We start from the raw sequence: 11,324 nt of genomic DNA on the forward strand, positions 1-11,324 counted from the left end.
TTTGCTTACTGGCTTCATATAATTCAGAAAACACTAGTTTTCTCGAAGCTTCTTGTTCATATCTCTCATCAAAAGGCACTATTCGATAATGTCTGTCTAGCAAATCCCACGCTAACCCGAGTGAAGATTCAAAAATTTGTCCTACATTCATTCGCGAAGGTACTCCTAATGGATTGAAGAAGACCATATCAACAGGTCTTCCATCTTGCAAATAAGGCATATCTTGTCTAGGGTTTATATATATATATATATATATATATCAACTTTGACTATAACTTTTGCATATGAGGGTTTACTTTTCTTAGCCATATTAAAATATTAATTTGGCTATATTCCTCATATATAAAATTTTATGTTTCTTAATTACGAAAGATGTTTGTAAAAGAAGCATAAACAAAAGATGTTTTTTTATGAAAAAGAAACGTAGTATATATATATATATGTGTGTGTGTGTGTGTGTGTGATGAATAAACAAAGGGACTAAAGGTCCGACTGTTTATATATAAAAACAAGCGATATATCAAGGTTAAAGCTATGCAAAACAGACTAAATGTCTGAAGCTAGACTGTTGATCTAGTATTCATAAAAGGTTATTTTTGTACTATAGGTCCAAGGTAACGATCAAGCATAAATCATTGAAACACACTGATCAGAACAAAGGTGAATACACTCAAACTTTTATAACTTTTATAACGAGTCTTACAAATGGTTACGTGGGATTATGTATTCCTAAAACCTTATAAACAAAGGTAATCACCGGCCCTCAGGCTATCGTATATGCGTTTGTCTGGATCAATACTTGATTCTTATCGATACTATATACTTGCTTATTGTGTTTAGTTCGGTTGAAGCAATAATCATTTTATTTACAATCTTAAAATAAGCATTTGTGTAAAAATATATCTTAAAAGTATATACCAACTTATATACATCATAATCAATCTCTCTTTTACAATTAAAACCTGATTAATATTTACTAATTAGCAGCTATTCGATTGGGATGCTTGAATCGATCATGGAACATAATATATTCAAGATTCACGTATTGTCAAAGTCGAAGGACGATTGGATGAAGTAACAAAGGCCAGGGGCTAAATTGCCAAACAATAAGGCGGGAGTTGGGATACTGGCATCTAAATTCGAAAGCATCAAGGCAATAGGGATAGCATCAAATCATCAGTTCATCGTCCCCATTCGATTTCGGTCATTCCTTGTATGAGTATATCCGAATTTAAGTATTTTTAATTCTCCAAACTAATTCTTTGCATAATTTAGTAGTCTTTAAATAATTTTGTAGATTCCAGATTATTAATGTATTGGTTAGTGATTATTCATTTATAGTTGAATGTATAAGTTAGCCTACTTTAGATTGTTATTTGTTAATGTTAACTAGTTAACTTGAAACTTATTTGATTTTTTAAAAATAATGTCTTCTAAACAACTATCTGTTAATCAAAAACGTAGAAGGAGAAAGATAGATGAAGAATTAAGAAAATCTCAAGTTGATGCTCTGCATAAGTGCATAGGCTCATCCAAAGAAAGCCTCAAGTATTTCTATAAAAAAAATTGTTTTGCTTATTGTTATAACAATTGTCGTCGTATTAATGATTTTTTTTACGTAAATAAGTTTATATTTTAAGAACCCGTTTTATATGTGTCGTATAAGGCCTCCGTAATCTCAAAATTAAACGGTGTTCACATGCCCTTTCAATTCTTGATCTTGAGGTATTATTCGTCTCAAATGAATACAGTTTAATTGGTATTTATAGTGTGAGGGTCTAGCCAAAGACTCGAGATAGTGTAATCTATTGAGTTTAAATGACACAAAGAGTAAATACATAAAGTAGTCAAATTAACAACCCAAATATTAACTGAACAAACATCATTTATGCAATCCAATAACTAGTTTTAGAGTCCAAATCTGATCCGATCTAATTTCGAAATCCACTCTCAGATACCGTATCAGAATAGTCCCAAGGCAGTCTAGTAGAACCCGACTTTTCAAACCGAATCCTTTGTCTTGGAGCGCTGTGTGACCGCAGCTTAGCTCGCGATGATTCCGTGTTAGCCATGTAGTTTGGATAACTCTGGTAGTCACCAAACACACTTCTTGAATATTCAGCAAAAGGACTTCTTTTATGGCTACTTCCGGGCCTAGAAGCAGGGGAAGGAGCCCGAGGGGTGTTATCAGCCGTTGACCCTGTGTTTTCCACTTCCCGAAGGATCATTGAACCCAATGGCAGCACTTCCCGGGCCACGTGTCTGGAGGTCGGGTTCCATGGTTTTATAGATGTGGAATGTGAGCCGTGGGTCGACTTGTTACTTGGGCTCGGGCTAGCACGAGGCTTCCATGTATCAACTTCAAGAATTTTGTCACTTCTTTCATCTTCGGGTCGACATTGCTTACTACTCCAAGATGTATCCTCCATCCAGTTTTCTAACCAATTCAGCCCTTTAAACCGTTCGTCGATTAAAGCGCCGTTGGGGCCTTTAGATTTCTGTGTTCACAAGGAAAAAGAATGCCAAATTTTAATTAGAAAAAATAGATGTGGCAGGTTAAAATCAAAATGAATGATGGAAACTTACAGGTTTAGTGTGTGAGTTTGAGGACCTGGTGCTTGAACTTGGTGAGGCGGAAACGGAAGCTCTTGTAGCACAGACTCGGGCCTGGACACGAGCCATGGCTTGCATACGCCTAAGCATGTCCGCACTTTGTTTTCTCACAATGCGACCTCTCACGAGTGCCTGTAGCTTTACCAATCCTTTAAGTGCCCTTAGTGCTCTCCTAGCCTATATATGCCATCAAATTCCATTGAAGAGTCAAAAAAACAAATTTACAATTTTGAAAATAAAATATTTTTTTTTCTTTTAATGAATAATTATGAGTGATGAATTAGCAAAGAAGGTGCGGCCTAAAAAAAATAAATAAAAAATAAGGTGCCACATCTTAAAATTAATTAGGGCAAGAGAGGCACCTTTGGCAAAAGCAAATCAAATATCATACCCGATTTCGAAACATCGTCACATCACCTTAAACTTGCTTTTGGGTACCATAATTCGTGGACAACTACCGATGAGAGTGAGAGCATGTGTGTGTATGCAGAGGAGAAAGAGAAGGAGTTGGGGTAGTTGAGAACAATATTGCCTATTGTATGTTTAAGTGTTTTAGGGTAGTAGATGATGCAAATGACATGACATTATGAGATAGGTGGATATTGGGTACCTTGAGTGACCACCCTCCTTGCCCTTAGGAAAGGTGAAGAAACCCAACCTTTATTTCCAGATACTTGCCCCTACTTATTTAAGTCAGGAACTCCATAGGCACGGGTAGTGAAGTGAGTAGTAATACTTGGGGTGAGTATGTGAAAATAAAAGTTGGATTTCTTCACCTTTCATATCATTAGACAAGAGCTAACAACACATGTACAACTTTTAGGATCTATTATAAATAGCGGATCACCTAGAAACCGAAAGGAAATTTTTCTCTCCTAGAAACCATTCCCTCACTTTTCTTCGTATTTTGAAAAAAAATTTCCTACGTGCTAGATTAACTTGGGAACTTGTAAGGGGTGGCGAGCACCACGCCCACCTTTATCATCACAAGAACTAGAGGTGGTCAAAAAAACAGGTCCTCGAACCGGTTTGCCGGTTTAAACCGGAAACCGGTTTTTAAGAAAACCGGTTTTTTGTAAACCGGTTTGACCGGTTTACAAACCGGCGGTTTATATATCGGTTACACAATTTGGAGCCAAAACCGGTTTTATAACCGGTTATAAAAAAACCGGTTTTTTTTAATAACCGGTTATTAAAAAACCGGTTTTTTTAATAACCGGTTAACCGGTTTTTTTATAAACCGGTTTTTGACCGTTATAAAAAAACCGGTTAACCGGTTAAAAACCGGTTTTTTTCCCGTTGAGTAACGGCCATATAGCCGTTTTTTATAATTTTTGACCGTTTTTTTTTTCCCCATTTTACCCCCACAAACATCTATATATAGCTTAGGTTGGGTATTGGTTAGATCACACTCGATTATACAACTCCAAACGCTCTAAACGTTTATTACATACGCGATTATTTTGTTATCTCACGCTCAATTATACCACATTACCACTCCATACGCTCTTATTTCGTAGTCGATTATCATGGCCTCCCAAAGTGCTGCTTCATCCGTCAACATGGGTGCCTCGAACACGGGAGAAACGGTCGTTTGGGTCATCCCCACGAAACGAAACCAAGATGTTTGGCAACATTTCGACCTATGCGAAATGTCTAACGGTAGCCAAAAAGCTCGATGCAAACATTGTTTGAAGTTTTATGGCAAAGATGCAAACTCCACTTTAAAAGCGCATGTACAAAGGCCCTTTTGCAAGGCCTTGAAGGACGAATCGGGAGTAGTTCGCAGCCGGAGATGACGAATCAAGGAACGGTGTTTACGTACGACCTTGAAGCGGTACGTCAACAGTTTTCAAACTTTGTGATTCAAAATACACTTCCTTTCAACCACTTCGACAACCCTCAATTCACGGAGATGATGCAAAAGTATGTTCAACCACGCTACCAACACGTAAGTCGTTCGACCCTTAGAAGAGATTGTCTTAAAGCTTGGAAAAACGCTAAATCCGAACTAATTTCATACTTTTCAAACTTACAAACTGGTGTAAACTTAACAACGGATGTGTGGTCGGTACCTAATGGTTCGCCCGACTCATACATTTGTGTGACGGCTCATTAGGTTGACCCCGAGTCGTGGCAAATGATGAAACGAACCGTTGCGTTTCAATTGTTTGATTACCCGCACACGGGTAGAAATATTTTTAAACTCTTGGATAAAGTCATTCGACAATACAAGATTGAACATAAAATCTTTTCAATTTCGTTTGATAACGCGTCCAACAATACGGCCGCGGTTGGCCATTTAAAATTAAAGTATAAACCTATTTGTGATGGAGCGTTTTTTCATAGCCGATGCATTGCACATATTATCAACTTGGCCGTGCAAGATGGGTTAAACGTGATCGAAACGCAAAGAAACAATTTTAAAGAATGTTACGAGATGTTTTTAGCAACAATAAAACATTTTCAAGATACAAAAAATTTTGTGATGAAGCTAATTGTCAATGGTTGGGGCCCAATTGGGATTGTCCAACAAGATGGAACTCGACTTGTGATATGTTTGAGAAAGCCATCCAACAAAAAGAATCACTAATTGCGTTTCATCAAATAATGTCAAGTAGGGGTAAATGTGCACCGTACGATCCTAGAAACTGGTTATTGATTGAGATCGTTACGGAGGTCCTTCAAATTTTTAAATCTTGCACAACTAGTTTATCCGGGGTTTACTATCCAACAAGCCCCATTGCTTTACCAAAAATTGCTGTCATGTGCACAAAGTTGAGTGAACTTCATTGTAGGGGTGCACCTTATTTTGATATGGGTGTAAAAATGAAAGAAAAATTTAGAAAATATTTTCAACAACTACCCGCTGTTTTGACATGTGCTGCTGCGTTAAACCCTTGCATAAATGTTGGTGGTGTTGAAGCTTTAATAGAAAAAATTTGTGATGAGCTAGAGTTAAACGACGATCAAAACCCCTATTATAACCAAACTTTAAAGAATGCTTTCAACACCACCTTGTCTAACATGTATGATGTTTACCTTACAAAATACGGGTCATCTTCCCAAATTCATGACTCGTTAAGAGCTGTTGCTCAATCCCAATCCCAAACCGACCTTGAAATGGGGATGTACTACATGATTTGGGAAGACGCCGGTAAACGTCAAAAGGTAAACACCCCAAGCAGTGAACTTGGAAGGTATGGTGGTACCAACTTTGTGAAACACATGACTCCAGATGAATTTAGAAGTCTTGATTTGCTGGCTTGGTGGAGAGGTAAGGAGGATGAGTTTCCGATCCTCGCCGCCATGGCCAAAGATTTACTAACGGTCCAAGCTTCCACGGTAGCTTCGGAGTCTGCTTTTTCTGTTTCTGGCAGGGTTATATCGATTAGGAGGACTCGACTCGCTCCACCAGCTGTAGAGATGTCTATTTGCTACAATGATTACTTGGACTCTTTAGATAGGGCACAACATCAACGCTCACTCGAGGGGGAAATGAACTATGAGGCGGGCTTGTATGAAGACGAGGTCAATCAAGGACACACTCAACCAATGACCGATGAAGAAGCCGCGTACGACGATTACCTAAGGAATAGCTCGGGATCGGGTAGCGAGGAAAATAATGAGTAAGAAACAGCAAGTTGTTAATGTAATCGTGTCTAAGCATTCTTTAATGTTTGTATTTTTGAGTTACGAATATGCGATAACGATTTAATGTTTGTATTTTTAATGTAAAAGCTATAAATGAAAGTTATGTGTTTTTAATCTTCCAAGCAAAGAACCCTAACAACGAAAGCAAAGAATGGAGTCAGTCCGTTTTGCCTTGTAGTTACCGGTTTGTTTATACTGTGAAAAAATAATGGTTATTTAAAAAAAAAAAAAAAAAAAAAAACCGGTTAACCGGTTAGACCGGTTATTAAAAAACCGGTTAATAAAAAAACCGGTTTATTAACCGGTTCTAACCGGTTCCTAAACCGGTCCTAACCGGTTTGACCGGTTATGGTTTTCATACACAAAAACCGGTTAATAACCGGTCCGGTTATTAACCGAACCGGTTTTTTTCCTGGACGAAAAAAACCGGTACGGTTAATAACCGAACCGGTTTTTTTAAAAAAACCGATTTGTGCACCTCTAACAAGAACCAACATATTTTCAAGCTATGGCTTTTTGGACTTTTTTGAACGGCTAAATGTTACACTATACAGGGATTGAACCCTCAACTGTTTTCAAGCTACAACTTTTAAAATTTTTTTTGAATAGCTAAATGTTACATTATACCGGGATTGAACTCTTTGCCTCTTATTCTATACCCTAAGAAGCTTACACACCCTAAGCAGCTTAAGACCCCAACAAAATGAGAATGACACAATTTTTTACACTTAGAAACACAAACTAATTACATCCGTTAACTAATGAAATTAATTACCCCTTTAATTTCGCTTACATGGTCCAATGAGAAGAAAGAAACACAATTTGGTCAACGGATGTCAACAACCAGGAGCCATGTGCAAAGTTTGTTAGAAAACGAAATATAATACATGTGTGGTCGAAACAAAATTGACATCACATTCAGTCATGGGCAAATCTCATCACCCGACCGCTCCATTAAATGTAATCAATCCCATGACCGACGTAATTCCCACTACCATACAAGGGCATATACGTAAATTCACGTATCCATAATTAAACAACAATTCATGAGATGTTTGGGATTTTATAATAATTCATTGCTTACAAAGTTATAAGTTATGACACATCTATTTAGACATTTATAAAAACTTTTTCAAACACTTATAATTTAAGAGTAGCATAGTTTGCGTTAAAAAAATACATACCAGGTACGCCCGAAAACCCGACTGTATCTTCACCGCGGCCAATTTTCTCCTCCGGTCCACGTCATTATAAACCCTACTCCCACCACCAGCAGTCAACCTCACCACCTCCGCCGCCGCATGGGCTGCCGCAAGTGCCGCCTCGGCCACCGCAGCCGTAGCAGCTGCCACTGCTATTGCATGCTTGCTAGCATCTAATGGTACTTCCGGATACGAAACACTTTCCGTTGATGATTCTTGAGGCTTATGCTGCCGTACAGAACCCGACCCGGAAGAAGATGACGGGTTCTTTTTGGGGCGGAAGAGTGAACGGATCCACCTGGTTGTCTTACCCATGCTCTACCATATTCTCCGGTGATCGGAATAATAATATGCAGAGTGTGTGAAGTTGAAGTGGTGGAGTGATGGCATTTTAAGAGGGAATGGGACAGGTAGAGAGTGGGTACACCTCTACTGTTAACGGACAAAATATTCACTGTTACACGATCAGTGCTTCGAGATGTCTACTTCATTGCTAATAAAAAGATAAAACTTTTATTTCTTTAGACAAACAACATATTGTGTACCTTTTTCTTATCATACTTTTATTTATTTTTATTAGGTTTTTATTTAATAATAAAAATAATCAACATTTTGTTTTTTATTAATTTATTAGTGATCTTATACTTTTACAAAATTATGTGCAAAAGAACCTCTTTCTTCGTTCAAACGTGAGGTTATAATTTCTTATCTTTTGGTTTAGTGGTATCACGTGTTTAATTATTATAGCAAAACTGGTGTGAGTTCGAGTTTAAAAAGTGGGTGTTAGGTGGACGTTAGTTGTGGATATTAGAAGTGGATTTTACGTGTTTGATGATAAAGGGCGTGCGTGTTCGTCGTTAAGAAAAACTTAACAAGATTGACGTCGTCAATTGGGGTTTAAAAGCAAAAGAGTGAATTATAGTTTTAAACTTTTAATCTTTTAGGTATGCTAGATTTTAACTTATAGTTTACAAATAATCTAAATCAGCTGTTGAACTAAATCAAGCAGCGCTAACTCTGTGTGATACCTGAAAACCAGCCAATTAGTCATGTTATGATTATTAGAGTTCATCAATTTCGCTATGTCTTGGATTGATCATCAAATGAGGGGCTATATATCGCTCGCAACCAATGTTGTGTTGGATGTGAAAGCACACCTTGGCTTAAACACCTTATCCTGCGGAGGTGTGCCTGATTAAGTTCGGGACTAGTCCGCACGCAAACCTTAGCATTCAAACACAAACAAACAATCCGACCTTCGAATATTTGGCCCAAGTCAAAATTAAAGATCTGTAATTAAAGCTTATAAAAATTGTACGGTTTGCACTTCATTTCATTTCCAATGTCGTGATAATTTGGTAAAACAATTAAGATATGTAATTAAAGAAAAAGGCAAGTGCGTTTAAAACTATTAAAAAGTTGTTAAATGTTCATAAGAATGATAAAGTTTTCTATAAAAACTTATGAAAAATGAATCACTTTTGAACGTTATAGGACTTTATAAAAGTTGAGTGGATAAGGTGTTTGTTGAACTATCAGAATTTGCAACATTAATCATTTTGTTAATTCAAAACCATCTTAATTAAGGTTTGTAACCAAGGTATATTTGTTTATTGGTAAAACATTCTTTTCAAATTAAAAGTTTGTGTGCCGCTTGTGTTATTATTAATCAAAATATGTAGTGGTTGCATGATTGAACACTTTTGTTAGTTTAAATCAATATTTTATACTTCTAATCACCAAATAAATATGCAAGATATAAATTGATGACTAAATATTAAATATCCTATTAGAAAAATTAAATTTATTAATATATAAATAACTACAATAAATTTTGCTTTATGAAACTACTATATGATTAATTCAAAAAAGTTAATTATATTTAGTAAAAGTCATCAAAAGGTAGCAACACTGTTGTACGTATCTACATTCGTTAGCATCTGCATGCAATCTCATATGCATAACTGTCCCTTTTAATCCTTGGTTATAAAACACTAAGATTTTAATCACACACGACATAAATATATAGAAACAACGTATACAACAAGTTTGGTTGAGAAACAACGTATCCAGATCGGGATAGCACCGATCGAATAGTTGAGAAATTCAACAAGTTTATTCGCTAATTTGTCGAAAATCAACTAATCGATCATCCTGACGCTTTTGAGTATGAGACAGACTAAAGACGGAAGTAGCTAAAAATACTAAAAACTAGAGGAGATTGCAGAGCCCATTTCATTGTTATAAGTCATTTGTATTTGTTAGCTAAGTATCATTTGTATTTTACGCTTTCGGTTAGTCTTTTGTGTATGTGTGGGCCTAAGGCCATGTAAACAAACCTCATTTAGACCAAAATAAATAAAGAAAGCAAGGCATGCTTCCTACTATAAATAGTAGAAACATGCCCAAGCAAACACAAGCTTTTGAAAAACACACACTCACTCTCTCTCTCTCTCTCTCCATTTTATCCATTTAACCACTCCAATCTTTTCTTATTTAGAAAATAACTTAAACACACAAGATCCGAGATCTTGGTTAGTTGTAAACGATTTCCGCTAAGTTCACAATCGAGATTGATTCAAAAACTTATTGTAAGATCCGGTATAGAGACCTACATCTTAATTTTCTATCAAATATTCTCTCCCTTTATCTTAAATTCCCCACTTGCTTTAGTCTCTTAAGCAAGATTAGAGCTCCAAGTAATCAGAAGGGATGAACTCAAGCTCCAAACAGAAGCTTGCATTGGTTGTTTTTAGCGATTAAGGATATATCACACTACATAGGTTTTTTTTCCTATAATAAATTTTTCCATCTAAAATCTTAACCTAACACATGTAGTGATATGAACCCACCAACTCATATTTAAAGAGACAAAAACCATACCATTAGACCACTAAAAGCATCCACAATAAAGACTTCTATAAACACCAAAAAGCATGCCCAGTAAGCTCACACATCATAAAGCACTATTATTTAAAAATACTCAAAGCCCACCTAATAAGATATCCTAAAGGCATTCAAAAATATTGTCACACCATCACCCAAAACAAATTTAACAAATATTTTTCTTATTATTCAAGACCCAACCCCAGCCCTACCTGGTCCCACCACCTGCAAAAAGTAATGTTTTAGGAGTTTTTGTGAAGAAACTTCTTTGAAAAATGCTTGATAAAAACTATTCACACAATAATAAAAACGATTGACTAACGTGAACAAACACCTAAATATATCTCATAAAAAAGCTTATTGAGATGCTCTAAATTATGGGTAAAGGTTGTTGGTAAGTGTTATGACCAACAACATAGAAAACAAAGGGTTTTACTACGCAGAACTTGCTACCCAATTTTTTTTAGCAAATTGCTACGCATTTACCACAAAATTGCAACGCAAATTAAAACCCTGAATTTTCTACAAATTTTTCTATAGAATTATTACTATATAATAAATAACAAGTTTGGTGTCGTAAGTGTCCTATTGGGCCACTTGGCGGCACTGAACTTGTCCGTAAATTTTTTTTTTTATGTTTTTTAGTTTGGTCAGCGTAACAAATATAACGGAAACCGACCGAACGTCATTTTTTTCTGTTCTGGTATCATAACAAACATGACGGAAACCGACTGACTACCCGTAGACTCACTGCCTCAATGCCCGGATCGACAACGATTAGGTTTTACCAATGCTCGAGTTTTACCGACAGACACCACCACATTAGTCCACCTCAAACTTTATAATTTTTTTGTTTTATATTTGGTTTTAATTACGGTACAATAACTCACTTTACCGAAACCGACCGAATTCCCGTCGACTTATTGGCTCAACGTTTGGGTTTTACCATTGTCTGGGTACCTGCCCGGT

At 36.4% G+C, this 11,324-nt stretch overlaps 1 protein-coding gene across 1 annotated transcript; it reads right to left on the reverse strand.

Annotated features, from left to right (window-relative positions):
* Window positions 1-1,851: 1,851 nt before the first annotated feature.
* Window positions 1,852-7,784, reverse strand: LOC143615509 (protein IQ-DOMAIN 24-like). Its single transcript, XM_077088620.1, has 3 exons — window positions 7,452-7,784; window positions 2,587-2,790; window positions 1,852-2,498 (listed from the first exon to the last, which is right to left on the reverse strand). Exons 1-3 carry the CDS (start codon window positions 7,782-7,784, stop codon window positions 1,932-1,934), a joined length of 1,104 nt encoding a protein of 367 aa, XP_076944735.1. The 3' UTR covers window positions 1,852-1,931.
* Between the last annotated feature and the right edge of the window lie 3,540 nt (window positions 7,785-11,324).

This window comes from Bidens hawaiensis, unplaced genomic scaffold, assembly GCF_021521415.1.
Source record: "Bidens hawaiensis isolate Kalapana, Puna unplaced genomic scaffold, B.hawaiensis_p1.1 tig00002306_1, whole genome shotgun sequence".
Classification (NCBI taxonomy): domain Eukaryota; kingdom Viridiplantae; phylum Streptophyta; class Magnoliopsida; order Asterales; family Asteraceae; genus Bidens; species Bidens hawaiensis.